This window comes from Varanus komodoensis, unplaced genomic scaffold (genome assembly GCF_004798865.1).
Source record: "Varanus komodoensis strain SLA01 unplaced genomic scaffold, ASM479886v1 scaffold42, whole genome shotgun sequence".
Classification (NCBI taxonomy): domain Eukaryota; kingdom Metazoa; phylum Chordata; class Lepidosauria; order Squamata; family Varanidae; genus Varanus; species Varanus komodoensis.
This window is the reverse complement of record NW_025335972.1, coordinates 3085426-3109997: the sequence shown is the minus strand read 5'-3', so window position 1 is coordinate 3109997 and position 24572 is coordinate 3085426. Positions and strand designations below refer to the sequence as shown.

Here is a 24572-nt window from a genome sequence, read left to right as displayed (position 1 = left end):
TATTATTATTATTATTATTATTATTATTATTATTATTATTATTATTACATTTCTATGCCGCCCCTTGCCGAAGCCTCGGGGCGGCTTACAACACAATAAAATGCATTGAAATACAATAGAACATAATAAATTACCACTAAATACAAAAATACAAAAAATACACTGAGATACAATAATATAAAATAAAAATTAACAGTATGAAATAAGTAAATAAAGAATATGGGAGGAGAAAAGAGAAGGAAGAAGAAGTTGCCCTGGCCAAATCATATATTTTAACAATTAAAATGATGTTTAAATAAAAAGGTCTTTACCTGGCGCCGAAAAACCAGTAACGACGGTGCCAGGCGGACCTGTTTGGGGAGTGAATTCCAGAGGTTGGGTGCCACCGCAGAGAAAGCCCTCCTCCGAGTACTTACTCTCCTAATTTCTTTCATGGAGGGTTCCCGGAGAAGGGACTCTCCCCCAGATCTCAAGGGGCGGTCGGGCATATACGGACGTAAGCGCTCATTCAGGTAGCCAGGACCCAAGCCGTTTAGGGCTTTGTAGGTCATAACCAACACCTTGAATTGGGCCCAGGCTTCAATGGGAAACCAGTGAAGCTGACGGAGGACTGGAGTCATGTGAGCATAACACCCCGTCCCCGTCAGCAACCTGGCAGCTCTATTTTGCACCAATTGAAGTGTTCGGACCGTCTTCAGGGGAAGCCCCACGTTACAGAAGTCTAGGCGGGAAGTCACCAGCGCGTGTGTCACCGTCGCCAGGCAGTCGTACTCCAGGTAGGGGCGCAGCTGATTAATCAGCCGAAGCTGAAGGAAGGCGCTCCTCGCCACCGCTGTCACCTGAGCTTCCAAAGAAAGCTCCGGGTCGAGGAGTACTCCCAAGCTGCGGACCTTGTCCCTAAGAGGGAGTGTTGCACCATTCAGGACCAGGTCAAATCCACCCTCTCCGAAGCCCGATCCGCCAACCAACAGGACCTCCATCTTGTCTGGATTGAGTTTCAGTTTGTTGGCCCTCATCCATTCCATTACCTTGGCCAAGCACCGGTTCAGCACAGCCACTGCCTCACCTGGATTAGTGGAAAACGAGAGGTAGAGCTGGGTATCATCAGCGTATTGATGATTCCGCAGCCCACACCTCCTGATGACCTCTCCCAGCGGTTTCATATAGATGTTAAATAGCAGAGGGGATAGAATGGAGCCCTGTGGTACTCCATGGCATAGCTGCCATGGCGCAGAGACATAGTCCCCCAGCACTACCTTCTGGAATCGACCGTTGAGATAGGAGCGGAAGCACTGCAAAGCAGTGCCTCCAACCCCCAATCCCGCTAGCCTATCCAGAAGGATACCATGGTCGATGGTATCGAAAGCCGCCGAGAGGTCCAGAAGAACCAACAGGGATACACTCCCCTTGTCCTTCACCCTGCACAGGTCATCGTACAGGGCGACCAAGGCAGATTCAGTACTGTACCCGGGTCTGAAGCCGGACTGAAAAGGATCCAGATAATCAGTTTCATCCAAGAGTGCCTGGAGTTGTCCCACCACCACTCGCTCCAACACCTTGCCCAGAAACGGGATGTTGGCCACTGGTCTATAGTTAGTGGCCATCTCTGGATCCAGTGACGCTTTCTTCAGGACTGGTCATATTACCGCCTCCTTTAAAGGGGCAGGCACCTGGCCGTCCCTCAGAGAAGCGTTAACCACTTCCAAGATCCAGGTCCCAATCCCGTGCCTGGAGTTATTTATTAACCAAGACAGGCAAGGATCCAATAGGCAAGTGGTCAACACAGATGGAGGGCACCTGATTGGGAAAGGCAGGTGTAAAGTAAAGGATCTTGGAGCCCAACTGCACCTTGACTGTGAGCATCAGGAACAGTGAGAATATCCATGATGCTTTTGAACCATCCTCGATAGATAATTGGCTTTGGTGGCCTGTACAGTATTTTTGCTAGCCTGTAAATGACTTATACATTGGTTCAATTCTCTGAGGTTCCACTTTGACTCCCAGAATCCATCTGGGGTTACTTAAACAGCTGTCCCCTGCAAGCTGCTGCTATGATCACATATCCTCCTCAAATGGCCTTAATGGGCAGAAAAGCATCGAGTGGGTTCAGACAATACTCAAGGCTTGAGTATGTGTGGTCAGTGAACCATGAGCTGTTGTTGAAACGTGTATTATTACTGAAATTTGGAACCTAGCCAAGCTAACAAACCCTGCTTGGTTAACCATAAACAACTCATGTGCACAACCCAACAAACCATGGTTTTGCTTAATGAGTTGTTTGTGGTTAAAGCTAACCATGGTTTGTTAGCACAGCTGGGTTCAAGCAACATAATAACCCATATTAGAACAACAGCCAACAGCAGTCCAATGTCAATCCATGCTCACCCTCCAGGAGGGATTATTGTGCTATCTGAATCCAGCTATCAAGAGTCAGTCTCTCTCCCCGCCCCCCAACTGCACCTTCATTATGTTAAAGCAAGCCAGATAGGATTGGCTTTGTGATACAAAAGAGGAATATTGCAAAGGTCTTTAGGAAAAGAAATCCATCAAGTTAATGAGCCAGCTGATTTGCTTATGCTAGGAATTGATTCAAGACTGAATCCTCCTCCTCCTCATTTCCCTGCCAAACAGAGTTAGCTCTACCCTCAAGGATCTTCCCACTGCTTGTGGCCAGCCACAGGAAATGTTGGCCATTTCTGAATTGTCTAGCTCTCTTGACCTGGCATCAGCAATGGGACTGAGGTTGCATTCCTCTCCTCTGGCCCTCTCGGTTCCACAGTGGCTCCCCCACCTGAACCAGAGGTGGTCTGGTTTTCCCGAGCCACTTGGTCTATCTCAAGATAGCTGGCTTTGACATTTCACCTAAGCATGCCAAGGCAGCTCTTCTTCCAGGTTAGACTTGGAATCTGAGGTTTCTATCCTGGTAGGCTGCATTTTGGGAGAAGCAGATCCAGCCCTACACAAGCCATTTTCTGCTAAGTGTGGTCTTTCTCAAGGGAAACCATCAAAGCCACTTCAGCTCACAAAAGCTGAGAAACCCACTCTCTAACATGTGGTCTACCACAAGTTTAAAACATGCCCAGATATTGTATAATTGTTTGGGTGATTTTAATCATGAATAATGTGTGTGAGCAAAGTTTTATCCCATTGCTGTAGTCCTATTCTGGATTGCTACCCACTCCCTTCTCAGCATGACTTTTGTGATTTGTTTTTAAATTCCTTTTAATGTGGGAAAACTTGTTTGACCTTGAACCAGAAGGTAAATCTACATAGTAAAAACCAACAAAAGAACATTTGCTGAGTACCAGATTTCCTTAATAACAAATATCGGGCTGCATTTAGCAGGTTTGCAGTTCTTTAGCAGGTGGTATTAAAAGCAAGGGCAGGAAAGGAAAGTTTGTGACCAAAATGGCCAGCCCTGCACAGAAGCAGACTGATGAAATTTTGGTAGCTGAGTTGGATTTACATGAAACCAGAATTTAATATGTTCTTTAGTAATCGAGTTTGTTTTACTTCACTCACCTCCAAACGATTGGGCTTCTTGTAGTAGGTGGTATCTAGCCTAAACCTGAAATTGATGTTGTAGGCTTTGCTTTAAGAAAAACACATTGTGTATCTCTGCAGCCTGGAGGCAGCATATCATTTTAGGGCCAGGCTTGCATGGCGGCCTGGCATTTCACGGCCTCTCCAAAGTCTTCACTGTGTCTCTGTGTGACTGGGTTTGGGTGATATGATGACCTTTGAGATTGAGTTGTCACTGGACCATGGTTTTCAAAACATGAGTTCTCTTGCCTCAACCATATTTGTTATTTATGAGCAACCCATGAAGAGAACCCATGGTTTGTGGTTGGTTGGTTGTGCTGAACAAACCATGGTTGGTTCACATGGCTAAGAACAAAGAATGTAATAACCCACTTTTCAACAATGCTCCATGATTCAGTGACAATACACACTTAACCCATCCTCAGTCCTTGAGGGTAGGTTATTGTGCTGTCTGAACCTAGCCTGTATCTTCAGCCAGGCCAGGCCCCTAGGGGGTAGGGGGCAATGAGGCCATGGTGGGGGGCAGGGGTGGCAATTCCTTGCTCTTAGCCAGGGAAGTCTGTCTCCTAACCACAGGCCCTGATGACTCCTTTCAGTCCAAGGGACAAATTCAGTGTTGATGAAGCTCTTGCCCCACATGCCAGTGGTGGGTGCAGCCAAAGGAAAAGGGGTGCAGGCACCCTGCACACCCAGCATATTGTACTTGAAAGCTCTCAGGGCTGGTCACTGAGGATAAATATTTCAGCCTTTTCAAATGGGGAAAAAGCTGCCCAACGCTGGAAAACCACAGGTGGTGGTTGGGGAAAATGGAGTGGAATCAAGGAAAGGGGGTGGGGCCTCCTGATGAACCCCAAAAATCTGGATTTGGCCCCTCTGTGGTTGGTTCTGCACTCCTTTCCTAAAGGTTGGCTTTCTCGGGTCACCCTTAAGAACCTTCAGAAACAGGTTTCAGTACTGTGAATAAATTAAGTTGTTCCTGGAGGAGCGGCATGTGTGTTGTCCCATTACTGTGTCCATCTGCCACAGGGAGGCGTCCTGTTTCCTACCTTCATCCATTCTCTTTTGTCTTTCTCTCTCCCTCTCTGCAGGTCCCTGCCCCCAGTAGGAGGCACTGTGAGGAGGAGGCCGCCATCCTGTCCCTGCCCCCCTTGTCTCCTTGTGCAGGGAAAAGCGGGGGCTGGTGGGTGCTCGTACTGGGAGGGGGCTGGCAGGGTCCCCCCCCAGGATGAATGTAGATGTTCGTGCTGTTTATATATATATATATATATATTATATATATATGAGAAACTACAACTAGAGATAGATCACCCCCTCTCCCACTGCCCTCTTGCCTCATGCACTCATGCACGCACGCACGCACGCGCATACACACACGTGCACGTGAATAAACATGTGCGTGCACAGATCTGCCCCCCCCACACACACACACACATGGCCATACATCATCAGCCACACCAGGACAGCTCCTTGAGCCCCTTACCACCCCCAGGTCTTTGCCCTCCCTGCTTCCCAGCTAAAACTAGCTACCCAATCTCTCCCACCTCCCCTACAAAGCCCCCCCCCCCCCAAAATTATGGAAGGCGTTGCATCACTCTTGGCATTGTTGACATCCATTCCCCCCTCCATGGCCACCCCCTCCATCTCCCCTTCCCATGCCCTGGACGAAAGCAAGTTGGTCGTGGGGGAGGAGGTGCCTGAGGCCAGGCAGCTCAAGGGTTAGGGAGCTCGGGGTTCAGTCCTCTATCCAGCACTTCAGTGAAGGCTTTTCTCACACACGCACACGCAAGCCCCCTCCCATGTTTTGGGGTCAGGCCAGAGGGCAAACTAAAACTTGAGGCGATTCTATCCTGCTTCTCCTTCCTGCTGGTCTGTACTGGGGATGATGGAGCAGGTGGGCTGAGAAGGGCATCCCAGCATTGGGGCGCTTGTTACCATGTTGTGGGGAGCGGGCCTATAGTTTCTGAGGCAGGGATCATCAGGTGGGGACATTTGCAAAAATGGGGGTGGGGATTGCTCCTCGTGACTGTCTTTCTGGGGGTCAGAGCCCCATTATTTCCCCTAATACCAGCATGTATGCTACAATTACTGGTGCAGCTGGGCCTATAGTTTGGGGTGGGAGGGCTGAGGGGGAACATTCCCTATCCATCCCTTTTCCCATGTTTTCTCTAATAGCTTTCACTCCCTTTTCTGCCATTTAATCTCCCTCTCCTATTTTTCAAAAGCTACATATTCAGTATATTTTAGTGTGGATTCCACTTGACACCTTTTATCTACACCATCAAGGTGCTTCAAGTCCCCACAGAAGCACCTGAGGGAGGCTGAGCCCGGCAGAAACTGAGTCGAGGCACAGACATCATGTAACAGTCCTTCCAGAAAGGGCCAAGGCAAGCAGCTGCCATGACTGATTTCGTCACTGCAGCTCAGAAACATGCAGGCCCAAATGTGGGGACAGCCACTTATGCAGTGGGAACATTCAGCCCATGGAGAGTTCACAGCCCTGCAACCCTGCTGGTTTCTCCACAAACTTGCACAGAGAGAGCTTCTGAAAAGGACCAATAGATAATTATGGGGGTTCTAATCCACCATAAAGACTGTGGACAGTGTGACAGTTATTCCAGAATAACTAGCATAGATTAGTAAGGGTGTGATCTTCTGTGTATTGGCATCAGGTAGATACCCTTAAAACAATTAGCTGGAAGATGGATACACCTGGGTCTGCTTCCAAGTAATTGTGCTTAGGGTCAGAATAAGTTTAATCTTGCTCTCTTTGACTCCTTCCCAATCTCTATTTTATTTGTTTGATTTGTCCCTTCATCACTTCCCCCTCCTACTTGTTTTCTGTCATCTTTAATAGCTATGGTTCCTTTCTGCTAAACATTCTGTTAAACCACCTTTTTCCCTGATCCATTCCAAAATTCCTGCTCCCCTTCTCTCAATCAGCAATCCATGGCCTCCAAAGCAGCCTATTTTCCATAGCAGCCAAAGCTTCCCCCCAGTCCTCTGCCCAGCCCCTCCCCATCCGCCCTCCTTCAATCCCCCGTGGCACTCTGACTATATATAACTCAGTGTCTGTGTATCTGATCGTGCCGTAATTGTGCGTTTCAGTTTGTCCAGCTCTTTGCCCCGGTCGATATCGTGTGATTTTTTCTTCCATCTTTAAATGACAAAAAATACCAACAACAGCAGCAAAATGACAGGAAAAATATGCATTAACCCCCCAGATCTGCCCCTGTCACCCCAAAAGGTATAGAGAAAAAAAACTGGATAAAAACCAAATAAAAAGAGAAAGAACATGTATTTAAAAGCTAATCATTTGGAGTGTGTTTATTTATGCCATTTTTGCCTGCATCTCGTATGTCTCCTAAACTCAATGTAAGGCTGCACTAGACCACCACTTGTGATTTATCCCAGATTTATGCACCTACTTGGGAGTTCAGATGCTCAGGTAAGTCAAAATCATAAACCAAGGCAATATTAAATCACATGTTGACATTTGTAAATTGGTCCGATGACTCCCTTCCTACCAAGACAGGATTGTCATCTCTCTTGAACAGAAACCCACCAGAGCATCTTTCCCCACCACTCCTAAATCTCTAACCAGAAGCTCCCAGCTCTCTGAATGGTTCCTGAGGCACCTCTTTCCCACAGGCAGTAGGCACAGCTCACAAATTCCTATGCAGCTGACAACATATATGATATCAGTCCAGGAAAGTGGAAACCAGTCCTGTTCAGTCTAATTCATTGTGATCAGGGAGGGGACAAGGGAGTGGTCCAGGGAGGTAGCCAAAGATCATGGAATTTTCCAAGTCTGACAGGTCAAGAGAAGCACTGGGATGAAACACCACTGTTTGCAACAGAGAGTGGGCTCCGGTTCAGCTAATTTGCAGCTGCCTCTAAATCAGCACAGTTGTCTAGTTAAGTCAGACGGTTGCTTTTCAGGGAACCTCCACACAGGGCTTTCTAATTGGACTTCTGATGCTTGTGCTGGATCCACCTCCTTCCTGAGGGTGAATCTCCTCCAGCTCTGCCTCCTGCTCTTGGGAAAATCTAGGAAGAGCCCAGGAAGGCCCTGGCTGCTCTTCCAACAGTATTTCACAGTCAGGCTCTGGCTGGGGACTCTGGTGCTGGCCTTCCCATTCTTCTTCTTCCTCTGATGAATTCTCCTGCAGGTAGGGCATGACATGTTTGTCATGTCCTCCAAACCTAGACTGCTCCCTGCTTATTTTTCAGGAACGAGCCGCCCTGACACTCCATGTCTTCGTCTAGGGGCTTTTTGTACCATGATGGGTTGTCATGTTGTCTGAACCTGAGAAAGCAATTCCACCATAGGTAGTGTGGATTATGAATTGTGGTGCTAGAGAAGACTCCTGAAAGTCCCTTGGACAGCAAAGAGATCAAACCAGTCAATCTTAAAGGAAATCAACCCCAACCACAATTTAGAAGGCCAGGTACTAAAGATGACACTCAAATACTTTGGCCACCTAATCATTGGAAAAGGCCCTGATACTGGGAACAATTGACGGCAGAAGGAGAAGGGGACAGCAGAAGATGAGGTGGCTAGATGGAGTCACTGGGACAGTGGGGGTGGGCTTGGGTGGACTCCGAGGGATACTGGAGGACAGGAGAGCCTGGAGGAATGTTGTCCATGGGGTTGTGATGGGTCAAGCATGACTTCGCAACTAAACAATAAAGTGTGGATTTGCTAGTGATTTGCTCAGCAAGAAAAGTGACTCTTTCCCACAACCACAGCTATTTGCAATCTCATCCATGCTCAAGTGGCACTTTGGAGTGAAAGTGACTGGTTTGCCACCTGGTTTGCCCTTTTCAGTTCCAGAAAATCACACAACTGTCTTCATAATGAAAGATTGACTATTAACTATATTTACAGTCAATCTTTCATACGCAAGGACACTCCTACAGCTGTCTGATATAAGTAGTCTTGCCTGGTCAATTTCCTTTTATGTTTCAGATGTCAAAGGAAGTAGGGAAGTGGAGTAGGTGACAGACTGACAAGGTGATATTCCACATAGGTTAGTTTGTTGCCAGTGGCCAAGTACAAGCAGTCAGTTAAAAAGCTCTAATAAAGGATTGGAAAAGCATCAAAAGAAGGTGCACCAAAAGCACTGGGAAGACAATATTTCCTCCTTAGTAATATTTTCTTCTCATTTTCAAGTGTTGAACTGACAGTTCTGCATATTCTCCACCTTTTCCACATGTTTCTGAGCCTCCATTTATTCCAGAAAGCAGAGTCATTAACTCCCCACCCCCATTTTCATATGTCCTGCACTTTGTCAGCAGGTATCCTCTGGACATTGCCCACCTGAGGCTCCCATATTTACAGAACTGCACACCCACCTCTGCAGTTACACAAGTGTGGACATATGATAGATATTTTACAAAAGAAAGTATTTGTGCACATAGTGGGAACAAATACATTTCTGAAAAACAGTTTACCAGCCATTGACAGTTCCTTCAATATGCCACTTTGGCACTTGGAAGGGGCTGCTGGTGACTATCAGAATGGAGATCATGAAAAACTGGCTGTCAAGCTGCGGATCACTATCTCTGATGGGGGGAAGGGGAGAGCAGGTTAAAAAGACAAAAAGCCACAGTGAGTAAAAAAAAAGGCTGACCATTGCAGCAGGGACACTGTGCCAGTGCCAATCACCCCAAAGTGCCACTTGGGCACGTGTTGGGTGGCTGGCACTGACAGAGACCCACATGAATTTAGACAGAGTGGCAAGGGGTGGGCGGACTGTTGCTGTTCAGTAACTGGCTTCCAGTGTCAGTGGTAGGGTCAGTAGTCCAGGTTCAGATGGCACAACAACCCACTGTGGGTACAAAAATCCCTCTCTGGGCTGTTTAGAACAACACATACAATACAAACAGAGCAGTCCAATGTGTAACTGGATAAACCCATAAATGAACAAACATGCTTTTCTTTAAAAACCAAAGTAAAGTAGGCATACACTAATGAACAAACGAACAAACATACCTGACAACTAATAACTTCTTGTGATGTTTTATGTCGGTCTTCCCCTCAGCTGGGTTATTTTAGGGACTGGCTGTGTTTATCTATTTGTTTACAGCATGTATGCTCCACCCTTGAACCAAAAAGGCTGCCAGCATTGCTTACTAAGGAAAGTGACATGGCAGTCCTGTAGGCTTGCAATCTAAAAAGACATGTCACACAAGGAATGAAAGATTGGGTGGGAGGAGGGATATTCATAATTTAAATTCTTTTTAAAAGCCTGTTTGAAGAGAACTGTCTTCTTCTGCTTTCAGGACAGTTGGCAGGAATGGCCTCTGGGAGGCCTACATGTTTTCTGGAGGCTGTAAGGGAAGGGCTGCCAAAGAAACAGCTCATACTCCGCCCTTTGCATCTTACGGAAGTGATATTGAGGAAATGGTTCTCTTGTGGCCTTCATAAAGCTTCTCCACAACAGCATACCCAGACACCTCCCATACATTTCTCAGTCCACCTCATGCCAATGCATTCCAAGTGAACTGCACCCAGCTTTTTCTGACTGACTGGTTTGTTACTTTGTACTAATTAGAGCCCGGTTTGCTAAGGACTGGTCTGGGAGAGGCTTTCCTGGAATAACCAATAATGCAGTCAGGTGCCCTTTGGAAATGCAACCACTTTGGAAGAGCATATGCGTTCTGAGCTCCAAAGAAAACCTGGAACCCTTGAGTCCTTGGGTGCTGTCATTCCGAAGGTATTCCAGGGAAGCCAGGAGTTCCTCCAATGATTAGCAGGAGCTCCTTAATGAGTTCCGTGATGCAGCAGAACCACGGCTCACAGGGACACCCCAACAATATTTTTTTAATTAGCAGGGACACAGATGTCATCTGCCAAACCAACTGCACCATTGGAATTCCCATCCCTGGGAGAAATGAATTTTCCCAACAACATATCGCTCGCTCCCTGTTGTAATGCAGAGGGATTTTGCAGCAGCTTGAGCTGGAATACAGCCTGGCCACTGTATCCAAACTAGCTTTTGGTGGGGTTAAAACCATTAACATTGGTGTTTTGAAGTGGATCAACACAGCTGCCTGAGTGTTTGGACTTTCCTCTGGGGCAGGTTATGGGACTGTCATGGTAGGCACCTGCACTTTAAAATGTGTCATGGCACTGCTGCAGAAATGCCAAACGAGCCTCCCCAAATCAGTTTGCGTGTGACTACTGACTTTCCTCCACAATAGCAGTCCTGGGATAGGATATATATTAAGGAGCAGTCTAGGCTCAAATGGGGCAAAATGGAAGTCGTATAGGCCTGGCCAACATCCTACATAAACTGGCTATAGACAGCACTGGAGTTCTTTGACAAATGTACACGGTGCAGCATTTGAGTGCATTTTGAAAGGGCTTCCTCAAAAGCAGAACCTTTGAAAAATCACTCCTCCAGTGTAGGAGATGTTAATAATTATGATAATTAAAAAGTCAAGCACAGAGGTTGGTTAAAAAAAAAAAAACCAAACAATCCCACTCATTTACCAAGACAGCTACCAAGAAAGTCAGGATGGTCTAAATTGCTCTCTTCCACTCCCCATTTTATTTTCACAACAAGCCTGTGAGGGAAGGTGAGCTGAGAAGAGAGATACTGATGGGACCAACATCGCCAACTGAGTTTCATAACTGAACAGGAACCTGAACCTGTATTTCCCCCAGCCTTGTTGAGCACTTCTAAGCTCCACACCCCACTAGTTGTTTTGGTAATGTTGCAGAGTCATACTACTTCGTAATCCAACTTTAATCTCTTCAAACATGGTGCCAGTTGGCAATCAGTTTCAAAATGTGTCTGTAGCACATGCTTCTCAAGCCTCAATAGCCTCTCCCTTTCCACTTACCATATACAGATGATTTTATTGTACATTTTAAAAGATCACCCTATTACATTTAGAAGAATTGAGGCATCAGAAACAATCACTTGCTCCTGTTATCTGGAATGCTGCATCCAGGCAGTGATAACTATCGCTGCGCCATCCCAGGGTCTTGTAGGGTCGTATCAGCTTTAGCATAGCATAGCATGCTTCTTCTCCAGTACTATATTTTCAACAGTATCTCCCACTCAGGTAGAAAAAGAGCTTGGGATAGTCTGTCTTACAAATGCCAGCTGCATTCATGGCCACCCTGACTGGGATTTAAGTTCAGCGGTGATTCCTTTCATGGAGGCAAGTCATCCAGAAGCTGAGAGAGTGAGTTCCACAGACATGTGAACACACAATGAACGCTACAACACTTGTAGTGTGTGTGTCACACATGTCACATGTTTGCTACTGCAAGCATTCCTTCCCCTTCAGTTAAAAAGGCACCCTACATAGGAACAGCCTACATAAGATCAATAAAAACAATATTTATTTATTTAAAATATTTATACCCGTGCCCTATACGCAAAAGCGTCTCAGGGTGGCTTACAAAAATCAGAGCAAACAATTCAACAGATTTATTAAATAAATAAATAAATATCCATGTAAAACCAATAACATTTTACAAATGATGAAAAATCAAAACAAAATCAAAGTCAAAAATAAAAGCAAAATCAAAAACCAAAAAGCGAATGTGAAGTTAAAACCTAATTAAAACTCCTTACATTTAATATGATGGACAAATAAAAAGTTTTTCACCTGGCACTGAAAAGAAAATAAAGTCAGCTCCAGGCGAACCTTCTGGGGAGCACATTCCATAGTCTGGAAGAAACAATAAAGGTCTGTCTGCAGGCATATCATCTAAAGGAAACCATACAAAAGGAAAAGTAGGTGAAGAGGGAAGAGAAAAACAAGCCGATTCAGGCACCACTTCTGACACTTACACAGAAACTCATAAATGACTACCCAGAACAGGAACACTTCTGTGAGAGGCGTCTGAAGTTGGCCTCTCTGCTCTGCTCCCAGTATCTCCCTCTGCTGCAGCCCGAGGAAATAAACAGACCTAGTGAATTAAACTGGGAATAAGTGAGGAAGACTGACTGTGTCATGCCACAATGCAAAATCATAATGCAGGATCATTAAAGCAACTCTGAATATCAACATTTGTACCTGTGGTAGGATAAATCAGCTTCAGGTGATCAGGCACCCCACTCTGCCGCTCTGTGTTAGTATTCTAATATTATCTGTGGACAATTTTTACAGACACTAGAAAAGAGTGCTCAAATTATGTATAATGATTACACCAACTCTGTGTGATAATGTTCAGTGCAGATCCACAGGATTATGGAAACGCAACATGCTATTATTTACTTAAAATATTTTCAGACAACCATCCAGATTAAAAAAAAGAATCCTCTCAGAGCAACCTACATAAAAGAAGCAAAATTGCAATGTACCATTTTCACAAAATCTCATGACAGAAAGCACAAATTAATGAAGGCCAGTCCAGACATGTTTAAAATTAAGCAAGCCATTAAAAACACATTTTAAAACCAGTGGAAGATAACTATCAATAATACAGAATCTACATATTAAATAAAAGCATTTCAGCTAAATACAATTTGAAGCAGATGAGTTTTCAAGCCTAAAATCCAGAAGAGGGTCAGTTATATATCCATTGGGAAGCAGCTCCACAACTAAGGGGATGCCACTGAAAAGTCTCTGTCTCCATCAAGAAAAAAATCTTCATTGCATGACTACTATCAGTTCAGTCTACAATATGCCTACAATTCAAATAGAATATAAGTGCATGATTCTTCTGTATGGCTTTCAGTTTGATTAATTGCATTGTCAGATCTGTTTAGCCATGAGAAGATGCTTACAGCATACTGATTGACTCAGCTTTTGAAACAATTAAGAAAGTCCTTTTAAACTGAGTCCAGAAACTTTCATTAATTCAGAGTGGGGGAAACACATGCCAAGGATTATATCAGAGAAAATAAAGTGGGTTTTCTGTTATTGTGTCAACTTTCTTTGCTTGCAAAAATAAATCTCTTATACACCATAAGCAAAATAGAAGAAGAAAAAAAGAATTAACCACACAGTAAAATCCCTTTAACCTAATGAGAAGGAACAACTCACTAGAAAAGATCCTGATGCTGGGAACAATTGATGGCAAAAGGAGAAGGGGACAGCAGAGAATGAGGTGGCTAGATGGAGTCACTGGGGCAGTGGGTGTGGAGAGAGATGGTGGAGGACAGCAGAGTCTGGAGGAATGTTGTCCATGGGGTCGTGATGGGTCGGGCATGATTTTGCAACTAAACAACAACAAAAAATCCCTTTAACTCCATATAACAGCTCATTCTTCTTAAAGTTTAAGACATATAGGAGTTTAAGGAGTATAAGGCTTTAAAAAGCCTGCCTACATACCACAGGATTCCAAGCAACACTCTGTTCCTTTCTATCTGCTTTCTAGCACTCTTTCCCAAGTGTTTTGTTTTCCTCTTCAACCGGGAGGCCAGCACAGCCTTACAATTCTCAGAACATGTATCAAAGCGACCCCTATGTTGTAAACCATTCCAGTGGCTGTCCCAAGAGCCCAGTAGCCATGAGGAGGCCAGCTCATTGTGCTGTTTTGAACCTCCTTTGCTCAGGCAGGAGTGAAGGGCTGCCTTCGCAGGGATCCTTCAAGAATCGGGCATCCACGCTGAGCCTTCCTTGCTCCTGCTTGGGCGGGGGAGGTGCTCTGGCAGGTGCCAGGATGGAGCACCCTTCTCCCAAGCCAGAGGCCCCTTCTTCTCAAGGCAGCCCCCTCAGCTGATCCCCCTCCCACCCATGTATGAAAGACTTCCCCTCAAGTGTGAGTGGGGGGCCAGTCGGCAGGGCAGCCCTGCCCAACTGATTTCCCAACTCCTGCCCCAAAGTCCTATGAGGCGAGCGGCAGGAGGAGCTGGGATGCCTCCAATTGCTGCACCAGACTGGTGCACCAGGGCTCTCCATCTAGCTACCTGGCAAGAGGGGCAACTGCCGCCCTTACCAAGCAGCTCTCTTGTCTGGGTTCCTACCATGATGGAGGACAAACGTTTGGAGAACAAAACCAGCAATTGTGGTAGTGAGAAAACCTAAAACAGGCTGCTGCGGCTTATCGTGGTGGATTATTCACAATGGCTGATCTCCTCCACTGGGTTCAGGCAACAGAACAAGCAACTGTAGGTTTTTATTGTGTTTAGTTGTCCCACGCAAACTCAGTCGTTATAGCTGCTTTGACAGAAGTGATGGTTTTCTTATTTTTGATTCTAGCTTTCCTTAAGAAAACAGGACTACACAAACAAGGGAAATAACTTAATTCATGGTTTATTACAGCAGTCTTCCCCAACCTTGTACCTTCTAGACACATTTGGACTGCAACACCCAGAATTCCTAGTCAATGGCCCTGCTGGATGGGAATTTTGGGAGCTGCAGTCCAAATGTCACTGAAGGCCACCAGGTTGAGGAAGCCTGTATTACAGGACACATTCAACTATCACACAGGACAATTTCCGTTGGATCTTATAAACCAGAAGGCCGCAGTTTCTTAATTATCCAACCAAGTACATTTCTTTGATGAATTAAATCTGTGTAAAATGGTGTTTAAATGAAGTAATAGTTGGGAAGGTAGTGCATATGTCTGTTTTTTAAGTGACACAAGCACCTATTGTTTCAGGCAGCTTTCAGGAAAAGGCACTCCCTGCAGTGACAGAAGGAAAGTTTATCTTCTAAGATGTTAGTCATCTCTTTTTTTGTTAGTACTTTTCTTTTGGGGGGGGGGGGGGGATGCTGCCCTGTAAATCAAGGCACCACTTTAACTTAATAATTGTTTTAGGCTGCAATCTGATAGTAAAGCCCCACTTAAAGCAATAGGATTTATTTCTGAATAGACTTACATCTCCCTCATAGATCACTGCCTTGTCGTGGCGAAGGGGCTTGCGTAGCTCAATGAAGCTATGAGCTATGCTGTGCAGGGCCACCCAAGAGGGACAGGTCATAGCAGAGAACTCTGACAAAACGTGATCCACTGGAGAGGGAAATGGCAACCCACTCCAGTATCCTTGCCATGAAAACCCCATGGACCGTACCAAAAGGCAAAAAGATAAGATGCCGGAAGATGAGCCCCTCAGGTCGGGAGGTGTCCAATATGCTACTGGGGAAGAGCGGAGGGCTAGTACTAGTAATGCCAGAAAGAATGAAGTGACTGGGTCAAAGCCGAAAGGACACTCAGTTGCAGATGTATCTGGTGGTGAAAGGAAAGTCCGATGCTGCAAAAATCTATACTCCATAGAAACCTGGAATGAATGAAAGCTGGATGTGGTCAAACAAGAGATGACAAGACTGAACATAGACATCTTAGGAATCAGTGAACTAAAATGGACAGGAATGGGGGAATTTAATTCAGATGACCATCAGGTATACTACTGCGCGCAAGAATCCCTCAGAAGAAATGGAGTAGCCTTCATAGTCAATAAAAGAGTAGGAAAAGCAGTACTGGGATACAGTCTCCAAAATGAAAGAATGATCTCAGTTCGAATCCTAGGAAAACCATTCAACATCACAATAGTCCAAGTCTATTGGGCATGTCATGAACGGAGCTGGCTGGAGCTGGGGGTCAGACTAGATGGCCCTGGAGGCCCCTTCTGACTTGCTCTGTTTCTGTTTTTATGTTTTTATGTCTATGCCCCAACCACTGGTGCTAAAGAGGCTGAAGTTGACCAGTTCTATGAAGATGTATAACACCTTCTAGAATTAACACCAAAAAATGATGTCCTTATCATCATGGGGGATTGGAATGCTAAAGTAGGAAGCCAAAAAATAACCAGAATAACAGGCAAGTTTGGCCTTGGAGTACAAAATGAAGCAGGGCAAAGGCTGGCAGAATTTTGTCAAGAGAACACAATGGTCATACCAAACACTCTTTTCCAACAACCCAAGAGACGACTCTACACATGGACATCACTAGACGATCAACACAAAAATCAGATTGACTATGTGCTCTGCACCCAAAGATGAAGAAGCTCTATACAGTCAGTAAAAACTAGACCAGGAGCTGACTGTGGCTCAGATCATGAGCTTCTGGTTGCAAAATTTAGGCTTAAATTGAAGAAAGTAGGGAAAAGCACTAGGCCACTCAGGTATGACCTAAATCATATCCCTGATGAATATACAGTAGAGGTGACAAATAGATTTAAGGAATTAGATCTGATAGACAGAGTGCCTGAAGAACTATGGATGGAGGGTCGCAACATTGTACAAGAGGTAGCAACTAAAACTATCCCAAAGAAAAAGAAATGCAAGAAAGCAAAATGGCTGTCTGAGAAAGCTTTACAAATAGCTGAGGAAAGAAGGGAAGTGAAAGGCAAGAGAGAAAAGGAAAGATACACCCAATTGAATGCAGAATTCCAGAGTATAGCTAGAAGAGAAAAGAATGCCTTCTTAAATGAACAATGCAAAGAAATAGAAGAAAACAATAGAACAGGGAGGACCAGAGATCTCTTCAAGAAAATTGGAGATATGACGGGAACGTTTCATGCAAAGATGGGCATGATAAAGGACCAAAATGGCAGGGACCTCACAGAGGCAGAAGAGATTAAGAACAGGTGACAAGATCACACAGAAGAACTATACAAGGAAGAGCTTAATGTCCCTGATAACCACGATGGGGTGGTCACTGACCTCGAGCCAGACATCCTAGAATGTAGTCAAATAGCCTTAGGAAGTCTGAGTAACAACAAAGCTAGTGGAGGTGACAGTATTCCAGCTGAGCTATTCAAAATCTTAAAAGACGATGCAGTAAAAGTGCTACACTCAATATGCCAGCAAATTTGTAAAACTCAACAGTGGCCACAGGATTGGAAAAGGTCAGTTTACATTCCAATCCCAAAGAAGGGCAATGCCAAAGATAGTTAAAACTACCACACCATTGCACTCATTTCACATGCTAGCCAAGTTATGCTCAAAATCCTACAAGCTCCAGCAGTATGTGGACTGAGAACTACCAGAAGTACAGGCAGGATTTCGAAGAGGCAGAGGAACTAGAGATCAAATTGCCAACATACGCTGGACCATGGAGAAAGCTAGGGAGTTCCAGAAAAACATCTACTTCTGCTTCATTGACTATGCTAAAGCCTTTGATTGTGTGGATCACAACAAATTGTGGCAAGTTCTTAAAGAGATGGGAGTACCAGACCATCTTATTTGTCTCTTGAGAAACTTATATGCGGGTCAAGAAGCAACAGTGAGAACTGGACATGGGACCACTGATTGGTTCAAAATTGAGAAAGGAGTTCGGCAAGGCTGTATACTGTCGCCCTGCCTATTTAACTTATATGCAGAGCACATCATGAGAAAGGTGGGGCTTAGTTGGAATTAAGATTACTGGGAGGAATATCAACAACCTCAGATATGCAGATGATACCACTCTAATGGCAGAAAGTGAAGAGGAACTAAAGAACCTCTTGATCTGGGTGAAGGAAAAAAGTGCAAATGTTGGCTTGAAACTCAACATTAAGTAAACCAAGATCATGGCATCCGGTCCTCTCACTTCCTGGCAAATAGATGGGAAAGAACTGGAGTTAGTGACAGATTTTATTTTCCTGGGCTCCAAGATCACCACAAACGGGGACTGCAACCAAGAAATTAAAAGATGCTTGCTCCTGGGGAGGAAAGCTATGGCAAATATAGACAGCATACTAAAAAGCAGAGACATCACCCTGCCAACAAAAGTGCGTATAGTCAAGGCTATGGTTTTCCCAGTTGCAATGTATGGCTGTGAAACCTGGACCATAAGGAAGGCTGAGCACCAAAGGATTGAGGCCTTTGAATTGTGGTACTGGGGGAGACTCCTGCAAGTCCCTTGGACTGCAAAGTGATCAAACCAGTCAGTCCTAGAGGAGATCAACCCTGACTGCTCTTTAGAAGGCCAGATACTGGAGATGAAACTCAAGTACTTTGGCCACCTAATGAGAAGGAAGGACTCCCTGGAGAAGAGCCTAATGCTGGGAACAATTGATGGCAAAAGAAGAAGGGGACAGCAGAGGATGAGGTGGCTGGATGGAGTCACTGAAGCAGTTGGTGTGAGCTTGAGTGGACTCCGGGGGTTGGTGGAGGACAGGAAGGCCTGGAGGAATGTTGTCCATGGGGTCGTGATGGGTCAGACATGACTTCGCAACTAACAGCAATAAGACTTACATAGGATGGACACTGCATATATATCCCCATGACTCTGGCTTCATTATGTGATCCTTTACAAACATAACACCAAAGGTAACACAGGCCAGGTTTTAAGAGTTTTTAATATGCATTTCAACAGAAGAGAACAATTAGCAAAAATACAAGAAACCTGATCACCTAAGGGCAATAGACAAACACAATGAACAATAGGAAAAACTTCCTGTCCCATCATATTGTTTCCTAATTAGTCCTCCTTTCCACAAGGTGTTGCAATGATCAGCACCAACAGGCTTCCATCAAAGTATTAGATGGATCTGGTGGATCAGGTGCATCACGACCTATTTGACAGAAGAGTCAAAGGCATAATTTCCATGTTCCACTCATCTCCTGAACACCAAACATGGAGGCCATCAGCCTCACCTGAGGGCAATGGTGAATACATCACACAATCATCCACAAGGCAACATCTTCCAGATCTGACTTCTGTGGTTTAGCCTTTAAGATCTTTGGTTTTTATTTTTTTATCCTCTTATCTTTATTATTTTAACAGTGGCTTAATTCCATCCATTTTTAACATCTTCCAGCATTGTGGGGTTACTTTAGCATAGCAGGGGCAGATTCTGAACTGCAATTTAAAGAGTGCCCCTACTGACTCATTATTTTATGGCACTGTCATAAAATTCATTGTCTAAAACATCCCCAAATGTCTTCTATTTTCTTTAATTAAGATAACCATAGCCGCTCCATGGGATTACTTCTATGGGATACATTTCCCTACTAAATAAAAGCCCCCAAAATGGGACAAAGCAAGGATCTCATTTGAAGAGCTGTGATTTTCAGTTGTAACCTCCAGCAAGTAGAATGAAAATCCATTGAGAGATAGCCATGTTGTGATTTTTCAAAATTAGAAGGCCAAACCATGGATATACAGGTAAAAAGTTAATGGCCCTGCTATTCTTATGCAGATTTTTTCATTCTGAATAGTCTCAGGAAATATTTAATCTTCCATTACTTGTACTTGCTGGTAACTGAAAGCCATATTTGTGCTGATTGCATGATGGAAAATGGCAACAATAATAAAGGTTTTTAGGAATTCAATTTGTTGTAGCATAAGGCACTTCCTCCTGGGCTTATAAATGCACTCCAGGGAGCAACATGTGTTTTTTTAAAATACTGGATGAAGGTTAAACATTTGTCCCCATCTGTGCTGAGTCCTTGCGACTTTCCCAATGTTTTCCCAGTCCATTTTATGGTGAATCTGAAGCTAGGTCCCATGCATCTAAACCCAATAGAAGTTTTCAGAAATTTTACCCAAACAAGAATTACTAGCATGGGCACAAAGTTTGTAGGAAGCCAGGGGCATGCATGCTTGGTGCTCATATGCCAGCCTAACCTCTCCCAAGCCTGACTTTGGTATGTTTTAGCATCACCTTAATAATTTATGTTTTGTTCATCCCATTCCAAAAACCCCTCTGGACAGATTATATAGGAGTCTCTAAGCAAAGATCTCAAAATTAGAATGCCCAGGAGAAAAAGTATGTCTTTGCCTGTTGTTAAAAGGCAACATGTGGGTGCAGGATGAACCTCCTTGGGAAGGGCATTCCATAAGCATGGAATTACAACCCTCTCTTCTGAGCACAGTTAGAATCCCTTTTGGCCAGGGCTGGGGACCCACAGTCCTGCAGAAGTCATTAAGACTTGAATTCTCAGCATCCCCGGCCAGCATGATTAATGGGGAAGGATGCTGGGAGTAGTGGTTTACCAAGGGGTTCACAGGGTATCCAGCCCTAAATGCACAAAAGTTGGGAGTGGGTGGCAGAGCTGATGTGCATGGGGCACTGGATGTTAAGAGCAGAAGGGATGGAGGGCCTGGGGAGGCATTCTCATGGGATATTAGGCATATCCCAAGTGCTGATTCAGATTCGAAAGATGGGGAACGTCTCAGTGAGGCTGGGGAGCATGGATTCGCTCAAGGTCCTGGGATGCAACAGGAGCAGCGGGAGGTGATTATCTCAAGGACAGGTGCTTTGCCGCACCAGACAGTTCCTGGAAATGGCCCAGACGCACAGCCAGTGGGAGAGGATGCAGACCAGCCCTTCCCCTCTGAGCAAAGCCACCAGCAGAGGCGAGAGGCACAGTTGGATGACGAGCGTACGGAGAAGAGGTGAGCTTGTCTTCAGGTTGGGACACAGCTGTGTTCATAAGGAGAGTTCCTGGAGGTAATGGCTAGACTGGGTTCAGCAAACCACTCTGTGCATGCTCAGAGATCCGTTCTGGGTGATTTGTACTGAAGCAGTAAAGAATGTTTGCAAGAAAAGGGGACTGTGGCTGGTGTTTGTTGGAAGGAGAAACCTCGGCTCCCAGCACTGGCGGCTATGATCACTCCCTGGTTTTTCAAAACAAGTCTGTGTCTAGAAGCCTGGCAGGTGATCCTGTAGAGGACAGATCTTCGCTCTTTCTAATTTTGCTTTTGTGCATGCATGCCTGTGGGGGTGGGGCAGTGTCTTTTCTCAAAACCTTTTTCATCTACTGTTTGTTCTCGGGAAGTACATAGGCTGGATCTCCCCCCAGCTGCTGGCATGAATGCTTGCCCATAGCATCAGCTCAGGGGCTTTGGCGAGGAATACCAGAAGAAGAGTGATAACATCCCCTTCAGCTGAGTGGGCTGCAACAGGATCTTGATGATAAAAGCTTCGGTACAGATCCCCCAGCCTGTAGCTCCTGCTCCCACTTTTAACCAATTCCCTTAAGGCTGGCAGAGTGTCCAGGCAGCCAATGCTTGCAGGCAGATCTGCCCCCACTTGCTTTAGCTCTGCCCGGAGGATAGGGAAGTCAAATCCATTGCCATTGTGAGCCACCAAGCACACTGGGCCAGCTTGTCGATCCAGAAACCCCTTCACAGCCTCTGCCATGGCTTTGTTGACTTGTGGCTTGTGGTTTTCCTCCAGGCCCTGCTTGCTCAGTCCAGTGATCAACTCTGCCTGCAAAGTGAAGGGCTTCTGGGGGTCCATGCAGAGGGTGAGCTTGTCTATGATGCGTGGCAGTTGCTGCTGGGGGGTCAGCAACCTGTCCAGTGAAGAGCGCTGCAGGGAACGGCAATTCACAGCAAACATACACAGCTCGGCCATACGAGGAGAGTCCTGAGGCAAGCCAGTTGTCTCAATATCAAGGAAGACAAACGTTTGGTACATCTGGAGAGAAGCCATGGCTGACACAGAAGGGAAACATGTTAGAATTTTGTACATGCTGGTGTAACTGCATGCACCAAGAGTGTGGGTGGGGATGGAATCTACAGCATTCTGCCATGATAAAGAGAAACACCATGAACACAGTTCTTCCCATGTGTGGATCAAGCTGTACCATCCATCAGCATCACAGCAGCCCTGGTTGCAGAAGAGAAAAGCCACTATTGCGTTTTAAAAGAGAACTGTCTCTTCAGCAGGGATAACTGCTCTGGTGCCAACTCCACACAAAACGGCATCTGCATTGGCTTACATACGTACCACTTCTTTGAAATGGTACAGGGAAGTACACATTTTAAACACAGGTGAGGTGTATGTCAGAATAGAAAAGTTTTTACATTAACAAAAGCCTCTGCATACAAACAGCTGCCCAAGTAGAATATGGGGCAAAGAAGAATTTTGTCATCTGCCCTCCCCATTCCTGATCCAAGATCGCAGAACCAAATTGCACAGCCCAGATTCAGATATGTTTCCTCATCCTATGGCAGCAATATAGGCAGCACAAAAGTAGAACCTGACCATACCTGCCAATGCAAGTATAACTGCAAATGTATTCAGAACTAGGAAGGAAATGAAAAGACCAAAGCAGACCAGTCACTACTCCTAACAGTTCCACTAAGACAGAAGTTAGATATCATAGTAAAGGGGAGCATACAGAGCCATCCTGTTAATACTTTAGATCAGGGTGCGTAATTTGTGGCCCTCCAGGTGTTCTGGCCCTCCATTGCTTTGGCTCCTACCAAGCCTAGCCAGCACACCTAAACATTTGGAGGGCCACAATTTGCCCACTCCTGTGGGGTAGACAATGCAGGCCAGCCTGACTCAGCAATGGCTTCAGGTGTTTTTGCATCTCAGGCAAAGCATTCCAAATAATGATCACCTGCTCTGGAATGGTGTTTGGGTTGTTGGCATTAAATGACACAGAGAAAAACAGAGTGAAATCAGGAAGCTGCCTCTTCATTTCTCCTCTCCACTCCACCACCCAGGGGACTGAATCATGCTGCTTCATGATCAAGTGAGCTCCAGCTTCCCCATTTTCACCATCTACTTTGTTGGGGCTGGAGATCAGCATAAACTGAAATTTTCTTTAGAGATCCAATAGACTCAAGCAGTATGTCTCATCCCCCACAGGCCACAGCAGGTGCAGAGAGCCAGACCTTCTGTGTTTTAAGGGTTGCAGAGAAGAGGAACACACTTGCTAGAACTTTCCTTTCTCTGTAAACTCCCAAGGCAACGGATCAATTTCAGATGCAAGATTCAGCAAACCTAGCTTGACAGAAGGGGGTCATCTGAGGCCCCTAAAAAGAGCTGTGCCAATACCGTCTCACTTCTCATCTGTAGAATGGGAAATATAACATTGACCTGTCACTAAGACCTAAGACTGAAAGAAGAGATATTTGGGTATCTACCTGCAGTTGACCAATACAAGAGTCCCAATTGCTTTTCTGTATCACATAGGGCAAATATAAGGATGCTGGATCTCTCTCAGAGCTCCCTAGGCAGTGTTCTTCACCACCACTAACACTAAAAGACCCACCCAAGGAATTCAAGGTTTCTTTTTTCAGGGGACCACCCACTTCCCTCTCCATCCAGAACAGCAGGAGCACATCCTGGTTTGGAATCTCTCCTTCAGCAATTTCAGACCAACAATGAAGAGGTCCAAATTTGCCATAGCTATCCAGATGGTGGGGTGTGGGGTGAAGGTTAATGTATGGAAAGTGTCTGAGGTGAAAAGTGCCAATATATAATGGGGGAAAGCTACAAACATTGTTAAGAATTATAAGAAAGGGCATGGGAAATGAAAGAGCAGAGCTCATGAAGCATATACGTATGATGTGTCCACATTTAGAATACAGTACTGGACAGATGGACGGACGGACACAGAGAAATATAAACAGAGCAATCCTACACATGGTCTACCCAGAAATAAGTGCCATTAAGTTCAATGAGTTCAATTACTCCCCCGTAAATATGTAACATGTGGCAACCCTATTGATGAAGGGCCAGGGAAAGGCTAGCAATGCTCTTACTATTGCTTTTCTTTTTTTAAAGGGAAAAACGGACTGGCTGGGCATCGGAAGGCACAACAGAGACCTGTAAAATAACCGCGTGGGAAGAGTAATTTTTCTTCTGCTCTCTGAAAAGTATCGCTCGGTTAAGTCGTTTGACAGAAGGGCCAGGATCAACTGTTACGGGAGCTCAGTGGGACCTCTGTCCTTCGGAGGAAGTTTCTTTGGGGCATCTAACAACAGGGGAAAGCCATCACTCTTAAGCCGTCCCTCAATCAACTTTCACTTGGGAAACCCCTAAGTCTCCCAGTTCCCAGTTCTGAAACTTTTCTCTAAACAGGGAAAGCGGGGACAGAACCCAAGCGGAGTCCCTCTCTGTCAACTCACCAAGCCCAAGCCGGATCCGGAGCCGCGATGCTTTCAGCTGCACGCCTATGACAGCCGACACGATCCGCAAAGAAACCGAAACTTACATGCCCGAGCAAGCCCTCCCAGCTCTGCTCCTGACAGAAGGGAGGGCGGGAGGGAGCGGGAAATCCAACCCATGCCCAAAGGGCTGCTGGGAGATGTAGTCTCTAAAGCTCACTTCAGCAAGTCATGGCCCGTGAGCTCTTAATTACCGTACCATTCCTTTCCTCTCCCCGCTAGAGGGCACCTAGGCAGGAAGCTGGGATGAACGTTGAATCACCGCGGTGAGGGTCACGTG

The 24572-nt window shown here is 45.5% G+C and overlaps 2 protein-coding genes across 10 annotated transcripts in view; one reads left to right on the top strand and one right to left on the bottom strand.

Moving 5' to 3' along the window:
* Nucleotides 1–4783, top strand: part of LOC123029959 (synaptophysin) — a 19264-nt gene extending 14481 nt beyond the window's left edge. Inside the window, exon 6 of the mRNA XM_044443427.1 lies at nucleotides 4632–4783. The gene's annotated coding sequence lies outside the window, so the exon portion shown is untranslated. The remainder of the gene's footprint in view (nucleotides 1–4631) is intronic.
* Nucleotides 1–24337, bottom strand: part of LOC123029992 (three prime repair exonuclease 2-like) — a 38733-nt gene extending 14396 nt beyond the window's left edge. For 3 of the 9 annotated variants that reach the window (XR_006416012.1, XR_006416010.1, XR_006416014.1), the window contains exons 1-4: nucleotides 24254–24337; nucleotides 21207–21823; nucleotides 12357–12756; nucleotides 9539–11860 (exon numbers count right to left, since the gene is read on the bottom strand). Coding sequence is in view for 2 of the 9 variants with exons in the window: in XM_044443483.1 (XP_044299418.1) it covers nucleotides 21138–21821 (684 nt within the window). In the remaining 7 variants the exon portion in view is untranslated. Of the gene's footprint in view, nucleotides 1–9538; nucleotides 11861–12032; nucleotides 12757–18719; nucleotides 21824–24253 lie in introns of those variants that run through there. The other 6 variants (XR_006416011.1, XR_006416013.1, XR_006416015.1 and 3 more) reach the window with 6 other exon arrangements.
* Nucleotides 24338–24572: the final 235 nt, after the last annotated feature.